This window comes from Colletotrichum fructicola (assembly GCF_000319635.2).
Source record: "Colletotrichum fructicola Nara gc5 chromosome Unknown KSG_Nara_v1_contig03, whole genome shotgun sequence".
In the NCBI taxonomy this organism is placed as follows: Eukaryota; Fungi; Ascomycota; class Sordariomycetes; order Glomerellales; family Glomerellaceae; genus Colletotrichum; species Colletotrichum fructicola.
This window is the reverse complement of record NW_027094053.1, coordinates 2237107-2261659: the sequence shown is the minus strand read 5'-3', so window position 1 is coordinate 2261659 and position 24553 is coordinate 2237107. Positions and strand designations below refer to the sequence as shown.

Sequence of the window (24553 nt, the reverse complement as noted above, 5' to 3'; positions counted from 1 at the left end):
TATGTCAATGCGGACGTCTTTTATTTTTGAATTGATGGCTCATCAGTGAGCTGGTGGCGTTGAATCGTGGTATTTTCCCTTTTGATCTATGCGCAAACTCCCATCCTTCCTATATGTACTCCAATCACCGACCCAGATTCGCTGGCGCTCAGCCCCGATTCAGCGTGTTTCCTGAGCCCTTGGGGTTCGCCTCGACGAATTCATCCCAGGCTCTCGCCTTCATCGTCTCTTCGTCCGCCTTGTCAAAGTCGTCCTCATCCGGCTCTGGCCGGTGCCAGCTCGCGTCACCCCCGCCCTCGATGATACCACCTCTCTCCCGCTCTACCTCCAGGTACTCGTCGATGCTCATCGTCGGCAGGTTGTGACCGGGCCGGAACACGTTGGCGGCCATCTCCTGCCTATTGCCCACGAGGGTGAATGGCTGCAGTGGCTTGCCCTCCTTCGTCAGCAAAGGGCCGCCTGGCTGACCGAACATGCTGTGCAGCCGGCGTGGCGCTTCCAGTCGGTCTGTGAAGCCTTCGGCAGTGCGACTCTCGGCGCGGCGGCGGTTGTCCTCCTCGACAGAAGTCGGAGACGGCATCAGCGGTACCGTGGCCTGCGCCAAAACCTCCAGCTCGCGGTTGATGCCCTCCAGGCCCTGAAACGCCATGTGCGTAGCATACGCGGCGTGCGCGAGGTGCAGGTCCCGCACAATCTCGTCGTCGCCCTCATCGTCCTGGTACCGGGGGTCGCGACGCAGCGTCTCGAGCCGCTGCTTCAGCGCCCGCTCGGCTTTGAAGTTGGCAATCTTGGTGTCGCGGCGCTTCGCGGGGTCGACGCCTCCCAGGGTGGAAAATGCGACGGAGTCGTCCGTGTACCGTGAGTACAGCTTCTTGTTGTACTCGCTGAGGAGGTCGTAGGAGTCGAGGAGTCCGAGGAAGGTCTCGTAGGACTCGCGGGCGCGCTCGAGATTGACCCGGCGCTCGATGGGGCGGCGGGAGGGAGCCTTCTGATGCAGGTCGGCGAGATGAGATGTGATCATCAGGTATGGCAGAGATGAGGTCGGAAGATCCTCAAGGAACTCGTTGGGGGAGAAGAGGGCGGCGCGAGAGACGATCTCGAGGCAGGCCTCGTACTCGGCGATTGCGGTGCGCAAGTCATCGTGGTAGGTGGGAGAAGAAGCCTCGTAAGAGTTCTCGAGGGTGTGCCGCTTCTTCTCTGCGGATGCGAAGACTGATTTTAAGGTCTGGGGTTGATCGTCGTCGGACATTCTTGCGATCTAACGATGGCGAGGTCGTCAGGGTGCGTTCGAGCGGCGGTTGGGGGGGGAAACACGAAGGCGCACGAGTTAAATATCCCTCGGGTCTCGGGAGGCGCTGATCCCGTGTAAGCTCCAAGTGGCGATCGAGTCTTATGGTGGCGTGTGACGGTTTGAACTAAGCTGGCTAGTACTCGACAACAGGATCTTGATTGCTTGGGCAGGTGTATCACGAGAATAATGGCGACCAGACGTTTCTCTGATGGCGACGGCACTCTGTTGGGTGCCCCGCTCCAGGGTCTAGCTTCTTATCTTATCTAATTTCCATACAGGGGAAGGTGGTGGGGTAAGTGCAGGGGTCCGGATGTAACTACCTACATTTTGGCCCTGCATGGAATTGGGATGGACGACTTGAACTTAGCAGACGTGCCACCCGTCAGTGTAGGTAGGTATGTATGTATCAGTTGATGTTTATTAGAAGAATCAGGCATATTGCTACATGCTCAAGCTTTCGCATGTTCTTCCACTCCTTTCCTCCTTCATGTCACTACAATATTCGCCAGAATGGCGCAAGCTCAAGACCCCTTTCCCTTATTCGTTGGACGTCTTGCAGGGGTGCTTCAACTTGCAACTTGATCACGATCAATGGACACTGGCTCATCACAAGCAGGATGTTGATAGAATCACCCGGTGGGCAGAGGTAACCTAAGATTTTATGTATTCCTTGAAGCCATTGGACCACAATAGGCTCGTTTTGTTCTAACTAGTTTTGTCCTGTTTGCTCATATGCTGCTTCCCGTAATCCAGAAAAGTATCCTCACATTGTATGGCAGGGTACTTCCTGCCTTCTCTTCTTGAAACTCCTGCCTCAACTCGTGAATCCTTTTTATCCCCTCTTCAACCCATACCTGCCTTCCTCTTAAGTGCTGAATGCTCCTTCTCGACGACTTCACCAGCTCGGGACCCTTTGGTCTATTTAAGCTGCTGCCTTTCTTCCAGGTCTCCTTCTCACCTCCTCCTCTTCCACAGCCTTCTACCTTTCACCCTTCCACAAACCACCTCAGTGACCTGAGGCTATACAAGTTCTTCAGAGACTCTGAGGCATAGGTTACCGTGTCTGGGTGAAGCCACATCCACCCTCCTTTGGGGCTTTCTTGACTTTAGCAGTTCCCACAAGTTGTGCCCTCTACCACCTTCGACTTTCAGCACGCTGTATTCTTGAATCAGCAAGAGTACCACCTTCCCATCACGTAGGCGCCTGTGCCTTCCTATACCGACGCAACCTAGGTGAGCACGCATCACTTCTTCAACCCCAAACCTCTTGAGCCTTCCCACTCACCATCTCGCGTATCGTCCAGGACGACATATCTCCGGACATTCTGTTTCACCACAATCGACAAAATCAGAGACCCTACTCCGAGACACCAACATGCTCGTCAAGAAGGAAGCTCCGGTTGTCCTGACCGACTGCCTTGCAGAAACCCCCGGACCAGCACCTACATCAGTTCTTGGAACTCAGAACACAGAGTCAACAAATGTTGATTCTCAAAGCCAACCGTCATCCGCAGTTCTTCATGACGCTAAATCAGAGGTCTTCGGAGACACGGGTGAAGATAACGAAAATCACAATGAGAACAGTGATGAGGAGGAAGATGTGTACCGCGAGTGGCACCAAAACCCCGCTCAGTCTCGGACAATCTCCCAGAAGGCAAGAACAGACCTCGCAACTCTGCAGAATTTCACAAGAAATGTCCACTTGGACGACAGCCGTGAGAAGGTTTTGGACGAGTTCTCCGCGGCTGGACTTATTATGAAGGACACCAAGCAGATCATTGGTGCTCCTCGTGAGTATCAGATTGAGCTGTTTGAAAGGGCGAAGATGAGGAACATCATCGCAGTCTTAGACACCGGTATGGTTCAAGCCACGGCCACTATCTGTTAGTTGTGTTAACCAGTATCTAGGATCTGGAAAGACGCTTATAGCTGCTTTGCTACTGCAACACGTTCTCCAGAACGAAGTTGAGGACCGTGCAGCAGGCAAGCCCAGGCGCATTGCCTTCTTTCTGGTAAGTGATGCATGTTCATTGCTCATTAGGGCTCAACTAACTCTCAACAAGGTCGACAAAGTGTCGCTTGTGTTCCAGCAACATGCTGTCCTCGAATGCAATCTGGGACATAGCGTGGCCAGATTTTGCGGAGACATGCTCGACTCGATGTGGTCTCACGAATTTTGGGCGCAGCAATTTGAAGAGAACAAGGTTGTGGTCTGCACGGCGGCCATCTTGCAAAAGTGTCTGGCGCACTCGTACATTCGCATGGATCAGATCAACCTCCTCATCTTCGACGAAGCTCATCATACGAAGAAAGACCATCCGTACGCACGTATCATCAAGGACTACTACATCAAAGAGCCTGACATGGAAAAGAGGCCAAAAATATTCGGCATGACCGCTTCGCCCGTGGATGCTCAAACCGATGTCAAGATCGCCGCTGCACGCCTCGAGGGTCTTCTACATAGCGAGATCGCCACCATACCGGAGGATTCAACCTCGTTGAAAGCCCACGCGCGCAACATCATGGAAAAAGATGTCTTTTACGGCATGCTACCTATGCCATTTGAGACAGAGTTGTACCGCAAGGTAGCTGGACTTGTCCGCCACAACTGCCACTTCGGCAAGGAACTCTTCTTTGCGCGCCAAGCAACATCGTTCCTTGGACCATGGCTGTCCGATCGACTCTGGAAGCTTTTCCTTACTGACACGACGATTTTGCGGTTGACGAATAGAACTGACATGACCTACTACGGCCTCGACATGACTGGCAAGGAGGCGGCAGCCGTGCAGAAACTTCGAGAGATTGTCAAGGATCACGATTTCAGTGAAGTCTTGCCGACACTTGATCATCTTTCAACCAAGGTGCTTCGTCTGTGGGAGGAACTTCAAGCGCGTTTCTCCAAGCCCACCGATCACAAGTGCATTGTGTTCGTTGACATGCGCCTGACAGCCCTGCTTTTGACCGACTTGTTCCGCCAAGAGGCCACGAAACTTCCGTTCCTCAACGCCGAGTTTCTGGTAAGTCCTTCTGTGCTATCTATTTATTTTTGAAGCTGACTTTTCCTGGCAGATTGGAAGTCGGCCCGATTCTGGAGCAGCCAACATGTCGTTCAAAGAACAAGTCCTAACCATTTCCAAGTTCAGGCACGGCAAAGTCAACTGCCTGTTTGCGACGCAGGTTGCAGAAGAAGGAATAGATATTCCGGACTGCAGTATCGTCATTCGCTTTGATCTGTACAGGTCTGCGATCCAGTACATTCAGTCGAAAGGCCGCGCACGTAGAGCGGAATCAGAGTACCTCACCTTCATCGAAGGTGGTAACGGAAGACATACCCGAACAGTGGCTCAAGCCCAGTGCGACCAGGTCACGATGCGCAGATTCTGCACAGCTCTGCCAGAAGACAAGAAGATCTCCGGAGTCGACATGACAGCCTTGTTTCTTCACGGTGAAGCACAAAAGAAGACATATGTCATTGCGTCCACCGGTGCAACATTGACGTGGATGTCCAGCCTAGAGGTGCTCTCCAACTTCACCTCTTCATTACGTCAATCTAATGACGAGGTGCTTGCGCCAGAGTACGTGGTTGTAAATGAAGGCCAAAAGTTTCTTGCGGAAGTTCAACTGCCGCCAAGGTCCCCGATTCAAACAATGGCCGGAAATCCTCATTCGACGAAACAAGACGCGCGCTGCTCGGCAGCATTTGAGATGTGCAAGGAACTGATCAAGAAGAAGTACATCGATGACCGTCTGCGTCCGGTGTTCGTCAAGAAGCTTCCCGTCATGCGCAACGCCCGACTTGCGGTCAGTTCGAACAAGAAGGCAGAGTACAGGATGCGCTCGAAGCCAGATATTTGGTCAAGATTGGGCCCGGTCGACGTGGTCTACGTCACGGTGCTGAGGATGGGCAATCCCGAATCCGTTGGCCGGGACTCAAGACCCTTGATTCTTGTCACGAGAGAGATGCTTCCTGACCTCCCTCCCATCCCGCTCTTCTTTGGGAATGACCAACAGTCAGATGTCTATCCCGTTTCCTTGCCCACTCCTATCCGGGTGTCTGCAGAAGACTCCGAAGCCCTGAAAGAGTTTACCTTACGCATTTTCAAAGACGTCTTCAGCAAGCAGTTCGAGGCCCCAATTACTGACGTGCCGTACTTTCTTGCCCCTGCCACATTCTATCACTCGGCAAAGCTTTCTGAAGTCGACGATCCAGCTTCGTTGATTGACTGGGAGCATCTTCGCTCCACGCAAGGCAAGGAATTTTTGGACTGGGACGCAACCACACCAGATGATTTCTTCAGAGACAAGCTCGTCACCGATCCCTATGCAGGATCTCGCAAGTTATACTTGCGTGGTGTTCGAAAAGATATGAAGCCCTTGGACATGGTTCCCGACGGAGTCCCCGACCCTGGCCACAGATCATGGCGAGACGCCAACGTCGAGAAGAACATTACCGAATACAGCGTCAGTCTCTGGGCGAAAAGCCGCAAGAAGTTCACGTGGCGTCAAGACCAGCCCGTCATCGAAGCCGAAGTTGTCTCTCTGAGACGAAATCTCCTTGACGATTTCATCGAGACCACGACCGAGGAATCCAGAATATGCTATGTCATTTTGCAGCCTCTGAGAGTGTCAACTGTAAGTGCTCTACTATCATAAGATGTAGGGATTTGACTAACACTCGCAGCTTCCAATTGAGACAGTAGTTCTGGCATTTGCTTTCCCGGCCATTATCCATCGCATGGACTCTGTCATGATCGCTCTCGATGCCTGCAAGCACTTGAATCTCACCATTCGCCCGGACCTGGCACTCGAAGCCATGACGAAAGATTCCGACAACAACGACGAGCATGACCAGGAAAAGATAAACTTTCAGAGCGGCATGGGCAAGAACTACGAACGGTTGGAGTTTCTTGGTGACTGTTTCTTGAAGATGGCCACGACGATCGCCATCTTCACATCCAAGCCTGACGATGACGAGTTCCAATACCACGTCCAGCGCATGCTCCTCATCTGTAATCAGAATCTTTTCAACAAGGCAGTTGATAGGGGCCTTCAAGAATACGTGCGGTCTCAGAGCTTCGACCGCCGCAGCTGGTACCCCCAGGGATTGAAATTGATGAGGGGCAAACAGGGTCAGCCTGCGAACAAGCATGCCCTGGCGGACAAGTCTATCGCTGATGTCTGCGAGGCTCTCATCGGCGCCGCGTACCTTTCATACGCAGACTCTGACAACTACGACATGGCCATTCGTGCTGTGACCGCCATGGTCAAGGAGAAGACCCATCGGATGACCTCCTGGGGTGATTACGTCGCTGGGTATCGGCATCCTGAATGGCAGTTCCGAAAGCCAACCCCAATCCAGCGCGACATGGCCCAGCAAGTCGAGGAGTCGATGGGATATAAGTTCAAATCTCCTGCTCTACTCCGGAGTGCTTTCCATCATCCTTCGTATCCCAGAGCATACGAGAGCTTGCCAGACTACCAGCGTTTGGAGTTCTTGGGTGACGCGCTTCTTGACATGGTCTGCGTCGATTTTCTCTTCAACAAATTCCCCAACGCAGACCCGCAGTGGCTCACAGAGCACAAGATGGCCATGGTCAGCAATCAATTCCTCGCCAGTCTGTCTGTGAAGCTTGGCCTTCACAAGCATATCTTGGTGGGTACATCCGCGATGCTGAGCCAAAAGGAAGAGTACGTGTCCTCGCTCAACCTGGCAATGGCAGAGGCGGAATCTGGGGCCGAGTCGGGGATGTTTTCTCAAGACTATTGGATCAACGTCAAGCACTCGCCCAAGTACCTTTCCGACGTGCTGGAGGCTTACGTTGGTGCCGTCTTTGTCGACTCGGGCTACGACTACAACGAGGTCCGCAAGTTCTTTGACAAACACATCCGACCGTTCTTCACTGACATGTCGCTCTACGACTCATTCGCCAAGAAGCATCCCGTTACGAGACTCAGCCACTTGATGGAGAAGGAGTTCAAGTGCACAGAGTACCGAATCATGACGACCGAGGTTGCACCCCCGGCAGGAGAAGGGGCTCGCGTTCTTACCGGCACCAATGTGCTCTGTGGGATCATTATCCATGGAGAGGTTCGATACCACACTACGGCGGAGAGCGGACGATACGCAAAGGTTCGAGGTGCAGAGCGGGCGCTTGCTGAGTTGGATGGCCTGTCTGTTGATGAGTACAAGAAGAAGTTTGCATGCGACTGCAAGGGAACTGAAGGCGAGGAGACCGGGGCGATCAATCATGGCACTGCAGTATAAAGTGCAGGGATGGAGGGGGGGACGTATTTGGCAGGGAATTTCTAGGAAAGGGGAATGGCTGAGTCCAAGTTTGCTCTCGAGGTTCGTGCGTGGTGAGACGGTCTCATCGAGGTAGGCACGAACAAGTAGATACGGAAAGACAGCGGCAGACTTGCAATCTCAATTTTTGACTTTAAAGCACGCGAGATTCTGGGCCTTGCCAGGTGGATCAAATCTGACTTGTGTCCACCCATCAGTTTTGGAACAGTCTCGATTATTCATATCAAGCAGTCGTCAAGATAGCAGTGAGTGTGGGGGCAAACAGTCAAGCCCAAGTTGATTCGGCTTTGTTGCAAGAATACTAAATGGACAGGCCACGTTCTAGCCAGCCAGTCATCCCCGCCCTCCTTCCTGCCCTATCCATCCCTGTCACTCCAACTCCCTTCTCTCAATCCTCCTCCGCCCTCTCGCCGTCGTCTCTTCGCATTTCATAGCATGCGAGGTGCTATTAAACGTGAAAGAAACCAAGTAGAAAAAAAATTTCATCTTTGTATATAAAACAGACCCGTGTTGAAACTCCTAGCTCTTGTCGTAGCTTCCAAGACTTCTTTTTTTCGTTGGGGGAAAAAAAACCTTCATAGTCCGTTGGGGGTATCGTTGAGATTGTATGCATGCTCCTTCCAATTCCGTTCCGCTCTCCCTTCTCCGAGGCTTTTGCGCTGTGATGTGAGGTTTGAACTCATCGCCTGACGAATTCGGTATGAGTGTCTTTTTGTTGAAAAAACACAAGTTGAGCCCCCTTTTTTCCATCCTTGACCTGTTGAAAACGCCGTTCATGATGCATACTTAATAATTTTGTTAAGGGGGTTGAGTAAATTGAACAAGAATCAAAGGTCACCTAAGCGGTGACAGCAGCACCTGTGGTGCCGTTTTGCAGTTCCGTCTCCCCATTCGCCTTGGGTTCAGAAGGGATATCGGTGTATTCCTGGACGGAAAGACCATCCAGCAAGTCGAAAAGGGCAGTCTTCTGGTGGAAGTCGTTGTTGACTGGAGAGCAAAGTCAGCTTAATCTAACACATGTTTCCAAAGTCATTCAAACTAACCGATGTTGATCAGGTACCATTCGTTCATGATACGATCGATCAGTACTCTGCTGGGAGTTCCGGCCTCAAAGCAGCGAGCCCAGTCGGTGCCAAGACGGAAGGCCTCGTCCTTCCATGCCATGAAGCTGATGCCCTCGACGATGGTTGGTTGCACAATCTCCTTGCCTGGGAACACACCCCAGGTGACAGCGTTGGGGCTGTCGCTAGACGCGTTGTATGTGAGAGCACCGTTCTTGGTAGTGGCGTAATACGTCATGTCGGGGTTCTTCTCAATGCGAGTGACGATCTCCGGGAACAAGTCGGGGTGAACCAGGAGTTCAAGGTAAGCCTTTTGGTAGACGTAACCGTTCGGCGGACCCCAGCCGTGAACCGGGTGAGATGACTTCACGCCGTCGACTGCAGGCTGCGAGTTGATTGTGAGTAAGCCACGCTTATTGAGGCCAATGAGCTCCTCCCTAATACCGTCGGCTTCGCTGGTCAGAGGAGCCTCACTCCAAGGGAGATTGTCAATTTCGGTTTCGAGGTAGCGGACGAAGATGTTGGCAACGTCCTTGATTGACTTGGGCTCGCCCCACTTCTTGCGGTTCTGCTCATTGGTACCTGTCAGTCCGATGCCATAGGCATCCAGCTCACCGAAGGCAGGCGAGCGAGAGTCACCCCAGCGACCGTTGGGGAACTCGTCCCAGTCCTGCGTGCGCAGCACATAGGACTTATTGCGGCCCTTCCAGAAAATGGGCCGCACGTCCTCCTCCCTACGGCCGAGACCTAGCGACTGCTTCCAGGGGAGAGCGTGCTTCAGAGGGCGTTCAGAAGAGGGCATGTAGTCAAGCTCTTCAAGCACCATTCTCGTGGCCTGTGCAAGGTTCATGGTGTAAAAGTGCAAGTGATGAATACCCGCGGCAATAATCTTCCGGCACATGTCTGCCACGAGGCCTTTACCAATCTCACGTACAGCCACATCGTCGTTCTTGACAGGCTCCAAAGCCGCCATCCAGTCGTCAGGAACCCGGCAGTTCATGTGCTTGGCGCGGCGAAGGAAACTGGCGTAGGTGGCAATCGGCATGATGCCAGGGATGATGGGAATGGTGATGCCGCGTTCGCGCACCTTTCCAACCCATCGGATGAAGTTGTCGGCGTCGTAGAACATCTGGGTGACAATAAAGCTGGCGCCCATGTCGACCTTCTCCTTCAAGTGGTCCAGCAGCAGCTCCTCGTCTTTGTTGTCGTCGCAGCCCTCAGGGTAGCCAGCAACGCCGATGTCGAAATGATCATGGTAGGTGGCCCGGATGTGCTTCACGAGATCCTTTGCGTAGCGGAAACCGTCGTCGGTAGCCTCCCACTTCTCATGTTCTCTTGGGGGATCGCCACGGAGGGCCAGGATGTTGGTGCAGCCAGCCTTGTAAGCCTTGCGCAGAGCGTCATTGACCTTCTCCAGGCCCATGTCCGTACATGTCAGGTGCATGCAAGTCTCGAGGCCGTAGATAGATTGGGCCTGAAGGACCATCTCGCAGGTCAGCTCAGCGATGCGGCCGCCGGCACCCCATGTGATGTCGATGAACTTGGGGCCAAAGTGGTACATGCGCTCCATACGATCGTACAAGTTCTGAACACCCTGGGCGGTCTTCGGGGGGAAGTACTCGAATGAGAAGGAGGGCTCACCCGTCCTCCGGGTCTCGTCGAGCATAGCCTTGATGTGCATGTTGACTGTGGTACTGAAGTGATGTGTGAAGGGTGGATCAGAAGCAGAAGAGGAAAATGACGGCCGCCAAAGGGCTCTCTAGGTCCGTGGGGTGCTGCGAAGAGAAGACGTTAGATCCAATTGAATAGCACGCAACACGCGCAGACGACCGACAAGGTGTAGGATGAAATTGAGGCTATTTAGACGTGGTGTGAAGACCAGATGGGAAGGGAGAACATGGGAGGCGGGGTGGAGAGACTGGCTGCAGGGACGGAATGTTCGAGGGGTTAAAAGGCGTGTTGAGAGATGCATGGCAGGAGGGCGAAGCAGCGAGACAGAATCAAGCTAGGGGTGAATGCTTACTAGACAATCTCTTCGGAATAGACGTGTGAATTTCTCTCCTGGCACCGATCCCTGGATCTGCAAGAAGGCACAGTCCAAAACTCCAAGGCAACTCAAAGGATCAGGACGTCTGGCAGAGGGTTTGGAGATGGAGAGAAGTTGGAAAATTTGGGGGAAAGAGTCCCGGAGCCTGGGAGTGAAGCGCAGAGCCAGTGGCACAGCACAACCACCCACCATTTTCCCGCTTGCACCCCCACTACGAGCGGCAGCGGCCACTAACAGCGAAGCGTGGGTAAGGGTGCCGCGAGGTACCTGAGGTAGCAAGTAGGTAGGAACGCTGCGTCTCTGCTTGAACCAACCTACCTTAGGTACGTTGCTGAGCTCCGAAGATGGAGGGTCGATGCCCCGCTTTGGCGATTAATTGCAGCGCTGCGAGTACGTAGCGCACCTAAGGTTCCCCTCGGTACGTATCTTACCCCTCCATCATGGATCCCTAGTCGCGTACCTTCCTGCGGGATGTGCGGCAGAAACGCTGGAAACAGGAACTCTGGGCAGGCGGTGACCGCCTCAGTACGCTGCTTCACCGCCAGACCCGGTTGAGGCAGTTGAGGCAGGTCCCTCCGTCCAAGCCTTCCGCCAATGACGCCACGTTCACTTGCCCCCCCGAAACCTTGGAGTCAGGAAACAGGGACCAGGGCCGCTGTGCACGGAGCGGTCGTCGGCCACCTCCAGCCTCCGGTCAGTGTTTTCTCTCCAACAAACTGGAAGTCTCCAGCTCCAGATACCCGCTTTTCTCTTTTTCTTCCCTTGCCCTCCATTCCCCGTCTCTGTTTCTGTTTCTCCTATCAATGACACATGTTCATGGATGATGGGGGCGAACGGCTCCTGCAATTGGCTGTTTACAGCGTATGTAACTGCTGTACGCATTCAAGCATTACATCTTACCGTCCGGGGAACGGCGCAGAGACCACTTCAAAATCGACAACACCAGAAGCACGCAATCCTCAGACGGACAGAAACCGGCGCCCTGAGTAGCACAACCTCCACGTTTGTCAAACCAACTATAAAAGTCGCCGCAAAGGTTGTTGGGCAACTCATCCCTGGCTCGTGGGACAATCCCGCGGCTGCAACTGTCAGTCGGTCGCTTGCGTGACGTGTTAAACAAAACGTTGTCACAGACACCATGGAATTTATCTTCATGCTTCTCTCAATAAGGTTGGCCATCGGGAGCCCTCTTGATACATCGGCCACCCCAACCTCCGTTCCATGACGGCCGACTTCCCCGAGCCCTCTGCGCTTCCGAATCCGACACGCAAAAAGGGCTTCAGCACCGAAATCCCGCACCCAAGTCCAGGACTCCAGTTCAGCGCACGCCAGCCCAACCTAACCCGTCGTTTCTCGAAACAACCAAAAGACACAGGGAATTTTGGTTTCTCACTCCGAGACACTCTGCCTTTACAAGTTTCGAGTTGCATTCAACCGATCACCCACTCCCACGCTCGCTTCCGATCAAGGCCAATGAGCTCCTCCCGTGCTCCTCTCAACCCGCAACTCCATGCACTAGCCCGCCTACCTGCGTGCTGCATGTCGCGCTGCTAACCATTCTCCGGCTACGGCTTCTTGTCCTGGACTGGACGGCTTGCCTTTTCTACTTCATGCGGTGAAGTTGTTGTTGCCTGGCTTCCGTGAAAAAGAAGTGTGGCAACCACTCCGAAGTCAGCCGCGGCAGTATCGCAAGCACCGCGTTTTCCGTCCAACAAGCTAATTAGCGAAGCCGCTGAAAGATCACATGGTTTGAGACAGGTAAACTATTGTAGGTCTATCACACACAATTCGCTCAACTGCCATCAGACACCTCTTCAGCCACACTTCCGGTCTGCAGCTGCAAAGCCGCGGCGCCTCTCAACCGTCGCCACTTATTACTCTGGTCTATAACAGCTCTATCAAAGACAAACCACCACCTCTGGAAAAGTGCCTGGCCGACTTCCCAACTCGTTGCATCGTATGGGTCGGCCCCCCAGATACGCGCTCCCTCACATGAATCCTCCAGGTCGTAAGCAAAGTTCACCAGCCCAAGCGGGCCCCGGGCTGCCGGTGGCCGTGCCGCGTCGGGTAGACTGAACAAGTCAATGATGCGGTCCCGCACCCCCGGCCACGGCAGGAAGTCCATGATCGGATGATGGGGCACAAGAGCTTGCGTTGCCGTTGGTCTCCACGTCTCGGGGAGCAGCTCGGCCGGCGTACCAGCTCCCTGGTTGAACGGCGAGTTGGCCGCAGGGTCCCACATTACCGAGTAGGATCCGAGCCTGGTCGCGATCCGAAGAAGCCCTTTCAGTACCTTGAGGTCACTCATTGGTAGCAGGTAGCTGTCGGGAAAGTCGGGCGAGGTGGGAGGCGAAGACATGGACGACGCCGATCTGCTCATGAGAGATGCTGGGTCGATGGTAGACGCCGAGCTGAACGAAGCTGTCACCGCCACGTCGCCTCCCAGCCCCTGATCCAGCATCGTCGGAGTCATTGTGCCAAACATGAAGTTGCCCGGCATGTCAGTCACATCCGACAGATCGCCGTCCCAGGCCGCAGCCGCGCCCAGACCAAACGCCGCCGCATTAGCGTCCCCTGCACCACCTCTGAGGGGCAGAAAATCGTCTGCAGCCTGAACAATCGGGCTGGCAACGTCTTGGAGACGAGGAACGGCAGGGCGGTCAGCAACTGTCTCAACCAGTTGGGCTTCTGAGCCGCTCCCTTGCTTCTGCTTCGCGAGACGGGTTTGTCTCTTGCGCTCCCCTGTTCCAGATCAGCCACACGTGCCCAGACGCGCAGGGCAAACGTGCTCATGAGGCGCGCGCACCCAAGAAGAAGAAGAAGCGAGGAACGGTGAGCTTACTGTATCTTCTCTGAGCCAATACGTTGAGGACTCTTTTCCGTTCTGAGGCGTCCTCTTCAATATCTGGTACCTGCAAGGACGGAGGGGCCTTGTGAACCCTCTGCCGGGTCCTGGGCCTGTTGTGTGTCGCGGTTGAGCTAGCCGTGTCTGCCATGGTCTTCTTCACAACGATTGGCCCTTGATGTAGTACTATGTGCGATGCGGCAGTATCGAAACGGCAAGAAAGATCGGATCCTTGCTGTGCTCCTTAATGGCCAATTCCGTATCATTTCGACGGGTTGGACCTCTGACATCGTCTCGGCGGCATGTTATTTAAGCATGTTCGTTAACTGGCTGGAGCATTACACTGTGTCAAAAATGGCGTTATGTTTACTGTGTAAGCATAACGGATAAGGAGTACGCGTAAGAAGCGCGCTCCGCCGTGTAGAAACAGGTTCTCGCTAACATTTTCTCAATTCGACGTTCCTCCTCACAGTGTCGGGACATGCCTAGCGTCAGTCAGTAGAAAGAAAGCCTTGCTGCTCTGGGAATATCCAGAGGTCGTCTGATTCAATCCTTCACGATGGAGGGCAACTTTGCATAAGCCTCTTGCCACGGCTTTTCCTTCAATTGATTCAGACGTTGGCAGCTGTTCAAGAAAAAAAAATCCCCGCCGTCCATGAAAGCCTTCATAGGCTTTCCGGATCCGGAGGACCCGGCAATCCATCCATGACATATGATTTCATGTACTACGCTTTGTGCTGTAGAGAAACTGACGAGTGAGCGCGCATAATGGCGATTGTCTAAGTATCATTTCATTAAGTTTTCCATTGGGTATACGAGTTGATACGTTTGACAAGCTCCTCATCACCGCCCTCTATTCCAGTCCACCTTTTTGATAGCTCGTTGAGCCGGCCGTAACTTTTGATTTTCTCTTTACCCAGTAAACCATCCCCGTATCCTGTGTATCTGTATATGAAATAGTCGTTCAAGTCTTCGTTATTCGCCGCCTCAATGATGCATCAGAATCGATCAACCAGAAGGGCCCCCACCAAGAGGCGCACCGCCGCCCAAGTCCATCCCCATGCTCATCTCAAGACTTGCTAGGTCCGTCGCGCTGAAATCCAGATTTATCTCCTTCAGGATGTTGTTCATTTCCGCGTCGGAGATGGTCAAGTCCATGCCAGAGGGTAAGGCAGCGGTGGAGGACGAGGCCGATAGCTGCGGCTGCTGCTGTTGTTGCTCAGACTGTTTCGTCGACACCCAGCCCTTGAACTTGTCCAACAAGACCTGGTCATCGGCCGCAGTCGTAGGCTGCTTAAGGATAAGCCTGGCCTGCGCGCGGAGGGCGTCGTCGCTGGGGAAAGTGCCCGTGATAGCGAACTCCGTCTCAACGAAGCGGACGAGACCGTCTTCCAGCTCGCGGGCGCAGAAAATGGTCGCCGGCTTCGCGTAGCGGGTCTTGAACGTCTCGAGATATTTGTTGAGGATGGCCGAGTCCGTGTCGAACATGCGCGCGTCCCGGATGGGGACGTTGGCCGACTTGTCGGCGAAGGGGGCCATGTTGCCCTTGGGGAAGGCATACGGAGGCGCGAAGCCGGTGCCGCCCTGTGACAGGGACCAGGAGTCGCCAGGAGGGAGACCTGGACCGGGGTCCTTTGTGATGCCGGCGTCACGCTTGAAGCGTTGCAACCATTCTGCGTTGTCGGCTGCGGTTTGGTTCCATGGGTCGTCACTGGATTGTGGTCAGCATCAAATGTTCAGGAGACTGTGTGAAAATACTTACTCGTCGTATAGAATCCAACGAGCTTGGTGTTGAATCTCCGCGTCGGTGGGGACGTGGGAGCTCGGGTTGTTTGGGGACATGGTGGCTGCAACCCAACGACCGAGTTCTCGGGCAAGACGTCGGTAGCAGTTTGCGTCGTTCAAGAAGAAGGGACCGGTCTTAACATAGGAGGAATTGTTGAAGTTGGAGCCAGCGTAACTTCCTATGGCTGGGTCCGCCATTTGCGGGCAGATGAGGCTGGAAGCAGCGTTGCCGGTGGAAATATGGGATGGCGATGTCTCCGAGACGGAGAGCTGAATTCCTCCTACAGCCAACTGAGCCTCCGGAGAGGTAGTCCAGCTCGAGCCAGAGGCAGAGGGACTGAACTGATGGCGCTGTTTGAAAGCAGCCAACCACTCCAGGTTATCGGCAGCAGTCTGGTTCCAGCCGTCGTCGAACTCGTAGATAATGATACGAGCTTGTCGTTGCAAGTCGGCATCGTCCGGTTCGATTCCCAGCGCCCTCTGAGAGTTCATGTAGTCCGCCAACGAGCGCTCCAGTCTGCTATAGTTGTGGATGGTCGAGTCGACTTTGGTCAAATCTGTCGACCGTTCGTTCGCGTTCACAATGTCTTCGGTTCGGGGGAGGTGTGCGCGCTGTCGGAAATTGGCCAGCCAGTCGGTCGAGGTGTAGATCATCTTAACGAGCCAGTTGGCGATGAAATCGGAGGGAGTGGTCGAAACTTCCTCGATGCGTCCCACAATCTTACAAGCCTCTTCCTGGAGCTCTTCGTCCATGGCGGTCAGGCCCAACAGACGCTTCGCTCTGACGAATTCGTGAAGCTGATTTTCGAGCGGGCAGACCTCGAACAAGTTGTCCTTGCCGTTAATTTTCAGGGTGGACAGTCTGTTTTCAATCTGCGAACGCATCGGACCGAACTTGGCTTGTCGCATGATTTCCTCCGTCGACATGATCAGATCACGCAGCCATGAGAAGGGGTAGGAAATCTCTCGGATGGACAAGACTTCAGACGCGAAAATAATACGACACGCCTCTAGTTGCATCTCCTCGTCGCTGGGCATGCGGCCGGTCTTGTCGAAGTGGTTCTGCATGAAGTACGCCAACTCAATCTTGATGAGCTCATAAGCGCTCCTGGGGCTCTCTGCCGGTGCGCCGCTGGCCTTGTACGGGTAGGGAGTGTTTCGTTCATTGTCAATGAGATCTATTTACCAGTTAGACGTCGGAAGCTGGTCTACGGGATATCTGAGGGGTCTCATACATGGCGGGATGGAGTTCTCGATCATTGAGAGCACCGGTGCTTCAAAACCCCAGTCACCCTTCCAGTCCGCCATGGTATTACCAGTCTTGAAATGCTCTGCCAGATGTTCAACACGAGAAGTCCAATTCGGGAGTACAACTCCGCAGAAACCGCAACGCGACCGAATCTCTGGCGTGGCAACCTTCCATGCTTTCATAGACCAATCCACAAACTTTACGTTGTGAACTAGGCGCAGATGCTGGTTGAGATGATCCTTCCGGTAGAAGGTGCGCTCTTCAAGAGTTCTTTCCTGGCATGCCGTGTGGTTGTGTGATTCGACGTGGGCACTGTCGGGATTGGCTTCGCCGCAGAAGACGCACGACAGCTGGTTCGTCTGCGGGTTGAGAGCCACAGGTCCGTCAGGGGCACATACCCATCTCTCCAATGACAAGTGGAGAGACTTTTCGTGCCGTTGCCAGTCGTGCTTTGTTCTGAACGTCTCGGTGCAGAATGTACACTGGAAAGTCTTGAGAGGGGTGGCCAGGGACGTCTTCTCGTCGGAGGGCTTGCCACCAGCGCGCCTCCTGCGACGCCTGCGGCCGCGGTTGAAGGACCCAAACGAACCAAAAGATCCGCGGGAGGCATGCGAATAGGCAGAGGCAAAAGAGCCGCCCGACGAGTGTGAAGTGCCGACACTGCTCGCCGAGGAAGCATTGCACTGGGACCTACCCGACCCATCATCCGTGAAATTGAAGCTGTAAGGGCTGTTGAGGCCTAAGGATAGTCAGTACACGCAAAGGCCGAGATGTATGGTGGGTATGTATGTACCTGATGAAGAGGCCCCCGAGCTGGAAGCGACGGCGCGGGCGATAGCTGTGACGGTGGCAGGTTCGTTTTCGGGCGGAGAGTCCACCCAACGCTCCAGTGGGTTCATGCGGCTCGTTCTGCCATCCGGAGCGGGAGTGCCCCGTCTCTGTGGAATGTCGATGGGACCGGTCCAGCTGCTGCGGACGTGAGGTGATGTGGAGCGAGGTGCCTGTGTCTTGCCCCGACGCCGGGCGTTGGCAAGCCAGTTGGTGATCTGGGTCTTGTTGAGACCGGTCTGACGTTGGAGCATCTCTTTCTCTTCATCACTGGGGTAAGGATGACGAGTGTGCGTAGAGAGCCAATTTTTGAGAATCCGTACCGATTCCCTCGAGAAACGGGCGCCAATTTTGGCTGGAGTTGCCGACTTGTTAGGTACCGGCATGGCAGGTTCCTCTGAAGAGGTGCCCAGGCTCTTGAGTAAGTCTGGCGTCGATGAGCCCGGGATGCTAACAGGCATTGCACCATCCTCCTGAGGGATGGCACTGGGATGGTCTCCCATGGTGGGCCAGGGGTTCTTGGGAAGATTGTCCATTTGGAACAAGTCAGGCTGGGTAGCAAAGCTGCACTCGTTTCGCAGAGCGACACAGGAAGTGCAGTAGTTTTTGTAGCGACCCTCTCGAATCTTTTTGCACTGGTAGCCTCCGAGGGTGCAGTTATCGCAGGGAAAGTCTGGGGCGACCCACCAATCTTCAAGCTGGTCGCACTGTTCCTTATCGAAGGTACAGTTGGTGTTGAAAGATTGGTGCATGGCGCTGGTCAGTTGTGCGTCCAGAGGGCTGAGGGTGTCGTTGTCCGAAGGCAGGGCACCTGGCGCATTCTCTGCCGAGAAGTGCTGAAGAGCGAAGAAGCCAAAGTCGTCGTCATCCACGTTCTCCAATACGAGATCCAGGTTGGGGTCGGTGGGCGAGACGTCCTGGGAGGGCATGTTGAATATGTCGCCCACCTCTGCGGCGGCCGCCTCCCAGTTGACGAACTCGTCCATGTCCTCGTGGATGGTTGTCATGATTAGGGAGCGCCCTTAATGAAGGGCGCGGTTGGTCGATCTGGATGACCTGCGGAAGGGCGTCGGTGTCATGGAGCGGCTCCTGCAGATGTAAGTCGGCAGGGCGTCGCAACCAAGAGCGTTGTCAATTGTCAAATGTCAACTGCCACAGAGCAAACGAAGCCCCGCCCAATTGTAAGACTGCCGGAGCAGACAAGATGATGGAATCGGAAGGCTAGTCCGGGTCTGGCGGCGTCTTGACAAATACAGTACAGGAGGAGGGGTCGGAGGCAAAGGAGGAATTGGTATAAAGATGAAGGATACAAAAAGACGGAGGAAAACTGGTTCCTGGCATCGAAATCTTTTATTCAAAGCCTCGCGCAGTTTCGCAGCAAAGACGAGGTCAAGCCAGCTGGACTTCCCGCGTCGATGGGTGTTCCCAAGTGGGAGTCACCAATGGCTGGGTTGGCTCGCCAGACCGGACCGGGGTCTGTATGGGTCGCGTGTGCATCAACTTGTCAAGAGTGCGCCCTTCGCTCGACAAGTCTACACCCTTTGGACGGGGACGCCCCCACCTTTACGTCTGCGCCGGGGGTGGTGGGTGCCTGTGCCGCTTGGACTTTTAGGTGCTAAGGTAAGGTAAGTAGCAGCCTCGAGTGTCCCTCCCTCCGTGCCTCCTTGCCTCCTTCACATCAGGTCCAGTTTGCGGAGGGAAGGAACTGCGGAGTCGACATCGGAGTCGTGGTTGGTGTAGGTAAGGTAGGTAGGTAGGTACCTAGGTAGCTGCAGATAGCCAACCTCGACGTCGGCCGCCTCGTACAGGCCTTTCTTTCATGGGCTGCAATTGAGTTGAAAATCAAGCGAATCCCAGCAGTGCCTCTTGTCGATGTACACACACTTGGACCATCATAAGCGCTTGGGGACTTTGGTGGTCATTCCTGCGCCTACCATAGTAGTCCGGCTCAAATCCCAGGGTCCTTTCTAGAAGTCTCAAGTCATTTCTAGGTTGGCAGCCAGCGCTGCACAGGACGAACTCAACATGCCAATGCAGCACAGAGGCTGCAGCTCGGTGGTCTGCCTCGCTACCTGGTTGGCGTGTCCAATGTAGGTAGGCTGCAACGCAGCCTGCCGTACCCTTGCTCATTCTGCTCGTTGATGGTTGATGGGCGTTCGAAATGCCCGTCTGACGGTGAGGCCGTCAGCATAATGACGGTTGAGCCAGGTCCTATGGCCAACCCTCGGTGTGCCTTTACCGAGCCTGCATCGCTGCTGAGCGTCTTGAAGCCTTCGACCTGTGTAACGTGCATTATTAATAATTGACCCGCCTTCTGCAGCCATCCTCCCAGGACAGCACGTCTCCGGTCAATAGAAAAATTCGCCGCTAATTGTCTGTTGGAGGAAACAAGCGCGAAGCTTTTCTTCGGGGCGGCATCCGGTTCCCTACCCGCGCACCGCAACCACTGTCGAAAGGACGGCTTCGGCTTCGGGATAGAAGCACATGAAGATGGTCATTCCTTCCCTTCCCTCCCATGCGAGTCAAGGTTGGGGCCGAGGACTTGTGGCGCCATGTCGCGAAGACACAATTTTGTGTTCCTGGCGGAAAGACAACCGCCGTTGCCGCCTTTCTCCATACCAACATGGCCTGATTCTACGAACATTAGCCGGCATCGCGAACCATCCAAGTGCCCTGGAGAAGCGAAGATGACTCCTTCATCCCCATCGAGGCTTGAACCCGGTTCGGGTTGCGAGCTACTCTCCGCTCCGTACTCGTCTCGCCGCAGAGCCCCGCGACACACGCTGCGGTTTCTCCGCGCTCATCTGGGGGAGGCATGAATGACCATATTATGCCGACAACCGCATCCCGTCCCGCTGCTGACCGCCGTCTTAATGAAACCAGGTCATCTTCGGGCCCTGTCTCGGCCTGCGCTAACGTCGGATCACCCACTCGGGGGACCCCACCGCCGTGCCACACGCCTGAACAAAGCCCTTTTTGTCCTTGGCCTTTTCGCCGACTCTCAGCGAGGTCGGAGAGCCGTTGGATTCTGGTTGGCCCAGGTCTAACTTCACAAAGGCATTCAGCCGACAGTAATGGCTTGCGTCGCTCAGCCTCGGTTTGAAGTGGATAACCTCGAAACGCTGCGTCTGATCGGCCGCGGAGACGACGGTGCGAATTCCATGTTGCGCGGAATACAGAGCGACTCGACCTTGACTACATTTCATCTTGCTAGCCAGCATGCCAACGGCTTGTAAGCTGAGTGGCTGGCTGACGACCTGCCCATACTAAAAGAAGGACATCGACGAAGCAATTGGATCATGGTGGAAGTTGTTGCCGTCCCCAACCGTACTCTGTGCAGACCACTCTTTGGCATCTCCTGGCGCAGTTTCCTTACGACATCTCTGTCAACATCTCCGTCACATGCAAGCTCCAGAGAGGCCCCGGCCACGAACGACTGGAAGCGCACGACGCCTAGCTGTGTTCGCTGACTGCTGGGGAAGCCTATGCTGTGTGGCTCACGCCTGCATACTCAACGAGCAAACGAGCTAACGAGCTGGCTGGCGGTGATTCACTAACACAGACGCGCCATTCGAAGTCAAACCTGGTTGGACTGAATATCGTATGCCGCAAGAGGTGATGACGGACCGTTGCCGTTGACGTCGCTCTCGGAATCTCTTTCATTCTTCTGGTGGCACCGGTGTTATTGGCTGTCCTCGGCTTCATTCTGATCTCTGGCGCCCATTGGATGTCCTAGTCCTTTCCGCCGCTACGTCTGTCGTTGTCGTTTTCATCGGCATCATACCTCTGAGCTATTCCCGGACATTGAAAAGACAACGCCTGGCGCGGCATTCAAGGATTCACCATGGCGGCAGTCGTACGCTTTGGTTGTTCAATCCTTTTCATCATTAGCTTTTGTGGCGTGTCGTCTGTCTCCCACCGCCAGTTGAGTGTCTCGCCACCAATTGATAGTACACATGAAAATCGCAATGACAAGGAGGTATAGAATAAGAAGCCCCCGCGCGCTGACCGACCCCGAACGATACCCTAACCCCGGACGCAACCTGCTTCCCCGCCTCCTATCACGAGTTCAGGATGGCGGCGTGGCACTCAGTGCCGATGTTTGGCGTCTCGAGAGCCGTCCGGTTTTGAGGGCCCGGCTTGAGGTAGCAGTTGCCAGGCGCTTTGCCCTCCACCGCGCCTGATCTCGTCGTCCACAGAGGAATGAAGCTGACCCCTGCGCACGTCGCGTTGCCGTTGAAGCCGGCCTCGGATGAGCTAAAGGAAGCGCAGGCGTCCATGCAGTTGTTGAAGTTGGCGGTGAAGAGCGACATCAACGGGGCGTTAGGGGCGTTGGAGTTGCAGAACATGGTGAAAGTCACCTTGTTGAAGACTGCCATGCCTGTCAAAGGGGGGTCCTGCGAAACGTGTTCTCGGAATTGAACTTACAGTCCGTGGTGTACGTCTGTCCCGTCGTCGTCTCGTCCTTGTTGGAGCAATTGTTGGAGATGGAAGCGAACCCAGTAGCCGTCGCCGAAGCGCTCGCCGCCGTCACCGTAACCGTCGTAGATGGCTGTGTGCTAGCCGAAGCCTCGAGGGCCGCGAGCTTATCGAGTGCATCATTCGCCCGGTTCGCCTCCACGCCTGTTCCTGCTGCCAGACCGATGACGGCCGTGGCCAACACTGCGATGATGATGGAGAGGATGAAGACGAGGAACGTGCAGCCGCAGACGGTTTTCCTGCTCTTCTGCGGTGCGACAGACTCTCCAGGTGCATGATACGTCGAACGATGGTCCGCGGTGCCGCCATATACTGACGGATCAACTGCCGTTGACGCGTAGGCTCCTCCATATGTCGAGTCCTCTCTCTTTATCGGCGTGACAACTTGCGGTTGGGGCGAGGTGGGATAGGACTGAGCAGGAGGATGGTACACCTCGGGATATGCTTGATGAGGTGCCACTTCGGGGCCTTCGTCATAATGCTGAGGAGTCGACATCTTAGTACGGACAGTCCACACGTCTTGGCTGAGGGTTGAAGACTTGAGGAAGCCAAAGGACAGAAGGAGATCGGCGACTCACCACTGGGGCCATTTTTATGTACTCCGCTCTACTCATATAGCCCGCTCAAAATACAGAAAGCAATACAAGAAAGGCGAGGCGGTGCTTGTTGGCTGAAAGGATTGGCAAGTTGTGGGACGGGAGACATGAAGCTAGACCAACGAGAAGAACCGAAGGAGCGGCGGATGGGAAGACATTAAAGCCCAAGCTGCAGTAAAATCTGACAACTTGGTGCCCTCCCTCACCCCCGGCGGTGTTACCCATCCTTCGGGCTGATGGTCAACTTAGTATGTGGACAATAAGGAGAGACAGTCGCTACGCCTAGCTTGCTACACTAGTCGAGGGGGCCAGTCCAGAGCGGGATCCAATCCATGATCGCCATCCATACACACACTCGGCGGTCGAAGTATTGCAGGGGGGCTGCGGGAACGGGGGCCGAGACCAGCAGCAGCATCCATATCACCTTGCAGGCGTAGGCAGGTTTGATATGCCGGCTGCCTGGCTGGCTCTTTACCGATGTTGTCTTAGACGAGCTGAGCCGGGGTTGGACAGGGTGAGAAAAAAAGCTTGGTTAAGATGAACGGGCTGATCGTGCACGGCATGGTTTGTAAGGCCGGCGCTAAACATCCTTCTAATCTACGGTGGTACGGATATCGTCCGTGGTGAGATTTTGAATGGTAGAAGCCTGGGACGCGCTTCGTTAACGACTTAGCCGCGAAGTAGGCAAATACGTGAGCGAGTCGTCTCAAACCAGCCACAAAAGCTTGTCATGGTTGTGCAATATGCCACTGCCAGCGAGTGCATGTCTTGGCTGTTCAACGTGACCGTGATCGACCCTCCAGCTTCATGACTGAAATTGGTTTTGTTGCAGAATATCCACCGGCGATGCCTTGTCCTACGAGGCCACACCGGAGACAGACCCCCCTGGACCAACCGTGGTGACGGGAAATGGCCAATGAAGAAGGGTCATAGTAGAATCTCCATCCAGAAAAGATGAGCATCACGACATCGCGTTGCTGGGCTGTCTAGCGCTGACCGGCTGCGGAAGGGGACCCATGTGCTAGGTATTCGTAGTGTACGATTCCGAAGTTGAGGACGGGTTGTGGGCCCCTACCTTTGGCTCAGAGTCGTAGCAGTTGCGTGCCTATTGCAACCCTACCTATTTTTTCTGTCAGCCAGGTTCTTGGGACGACAGTCTTTCTTTTTGACATTCCGTGGCCGCGGTGTTCAGGTGTGTTGAGGAAGAGTCCAAGATTAGACATGGGACGAAGGGAGAGGCGCCGTCTGCCTTGAGTGATTATGTTTGTTTCTGGCGCCGTTGTGGCGCACCCGCTATCGTTTTATCAGCAGCTTAAGCCCTTCCCGCTGCGCGTTGTGGTGCACCAAGTGCCACGCTTCCGGCCCTACGATGTCTCGAGAACGCCCTGCCATGGAGGTCTGGTCGTGAAAATACCTTCTTCCTCCTCCCCTCGCTTCGTCCCGCCGGCATAAGGCACAGAGTCATGTGGGTGGTGTGGTCGTCTCCGAAGGGACCTATCACAAACGGCGGTTCGTGGAAGGGTTGCCGCATTTGTCAGGTTCGTCTTGGCTGATGGAATCCTATCTCTCTCGTCTTCTTCAGCCCCTTCTCTGTCCCAGCAGGGGGGGGGCGGAAAACAGGCAGGTCAGACGGGCTGAAGGATCAATAGAAAACCTCCCGGCAATCGTTGACCTACCAATGTACACGACATCACCTCGTCGGTCCCGGCTCTTGACCGACATTTCCCAATAATCTGCAGATTTTCGACTTTTCTTTCTACTTGCGGGAGCAGCAAGAAGGCTCTGGCTATGAAAGGATGAAAAGATGGGCAATTCTTCCAGGATGACCCTGTGTGAGGAGGGCCACCTTGGGGCTGGCCTGAGCTTCTAGCCCCCTGTTTCTGTTGTTACCTAGGTAGTCTCGCCAGACCCCGCAGCCCCCGCCAAATCGGCCAAGCCATTTGTGGCTTTACGAGGCGAAGCGTCCAATCAGTGTGCCTGGGCCCCTGGAAATAGCATCTAGGCAGCACAGAATCCCGGGATTCAACACACCCTCTCCGATCGAGCTTTCTTTCACTGTAACCTGGCT

General features: G+C 54.7%; 7 protein-coding genes across 7 annotated transcripts; 1 reads left to right on the top strand and 6 right to left on the bottom strand.

Moving 5' to 3' along the window:
• Positions 1-148: 148 nt before the first annotated feature.
• CGGC5_v005396 (Uncharacterized protein) lies at positions 149-1249 on the bottom strand (the record flags this gene model as incomplete). The annotated part of the gene is made up of 1 exon (XM_032035666.1): positions 149-1249. One exon carries the CDS (start codon positions 1247-1249, stop codon positions 149-151), a length of 1101 nt encoding a protein of 366 aa, XP_031885298.1.
• A 1417-nt stretch (positions 1250-2666) lies between these two features.
• DCL1 (Dicer-like protein 1) lies at positions 2667-7556 on the top strand (the record flags this gene model as incomplete). Its single annotated transcript, XM_032035665.1, has 5 exons — positions 2667-3147; positions 3200-3303; positions 3355-4308; positions 4361-5923; positions 5973-7556. The coding sequence occupies 5 exons, from the start codon at positions 2667-2669 to the stop codon at positions 7554-7556; spliced, it is 4686 nt and encodes a 1561-aa protein (XP_031885297.1).
• Positions 7557-8433: 877 nt separating this feature from the next.
• On the bottom strand, positions 8434-10337 carry met9 (Methylenetetrahydrofolate reductase 1; the record flags this gene model as incomplete). The annotated part of the gene is made up of 2 exons (XM_032035664.1): positions 8434-8582; positions 8639-10337. 2 exons carry the CDS (start codon positions 10335-10337, stop codon positions 8434-8436), a joined length of 1848 nt encoding a protein of 615 aa, XP_031885300.1.
• A 37-nt stretch (positions 10338-10374) lies between these two features.
• Positions 10375-10895, bottom strand: CGGC5_v005393 (uncharacterized protein; the record flags this gene model as incomplete). Its single annotated transcript, XM_032035663.1, has 2 exons — positions 10375-10431; positions 10680-10895. The coding sequence occupies 2 exons, from the start codon at positions 10893-10895 to the stop codon at positions 10375-10377; spliced, it is 273 nt and encodes a 90-aa protein (XP_031885299.1).
• Positions 10896-12495: 1600 nt separating this feature from the next.
• On the bottom strand, positions 12496-13699 carry CGGC5_v005392 (uncharacterized protein; the record flags this gene model as incomplete). The annotated part of the gene is made up of 2 exons (XM_032035661.1): positions 12496-13445; positions 13546-13699. The coding sequence occupies 2 exons, from the start codon at positions 13697-13699 to the stop codon at positions 12496-12498; spliced, it is 1104 nt and encodes a 367-aa protein (XP_031885418.1).
• Positions 13700-14556: 857 nt separating this feature from the next.
• Positions 14557-18417, bottom strand: hbx4-2 (Homeobox protein 4; the record flags this gene model as incomplete). Its single annotated transcript, XM_032035660.1, has 4 exons — positions 14557-15259; positions 15311-16511; positions 16569-17321; positions 17376-18417. 4 exons carry the CDS (start codon positions 18415-18417, stop codon positions 14557-14559), a joined length of 3699 nt encoding a protein of 1232 aa, XP_031885419.1.
• A 3054-nt stretch (positions 18418-21471) lies between these two features.
• CGGC5_v005390 (uncharacterized protein) lies at positions 21472-22479 on the bottom strand (the record flags this gene model as incomplete). Its single annotated transcript, XM_032035659.1, has 3 exons — positions 21472-21782; positions 21839-22370; positions 22468-22479. 3 exons carry the CDS (start codon positions 22477-22479, stop codon positions 21472-21474), a joined length of 855 nt encoding a protein of 284 aa, XP_031885426.1.
• Between the last annotated feature and the right edge of the window lie 2074 nt (positions 22480-24553).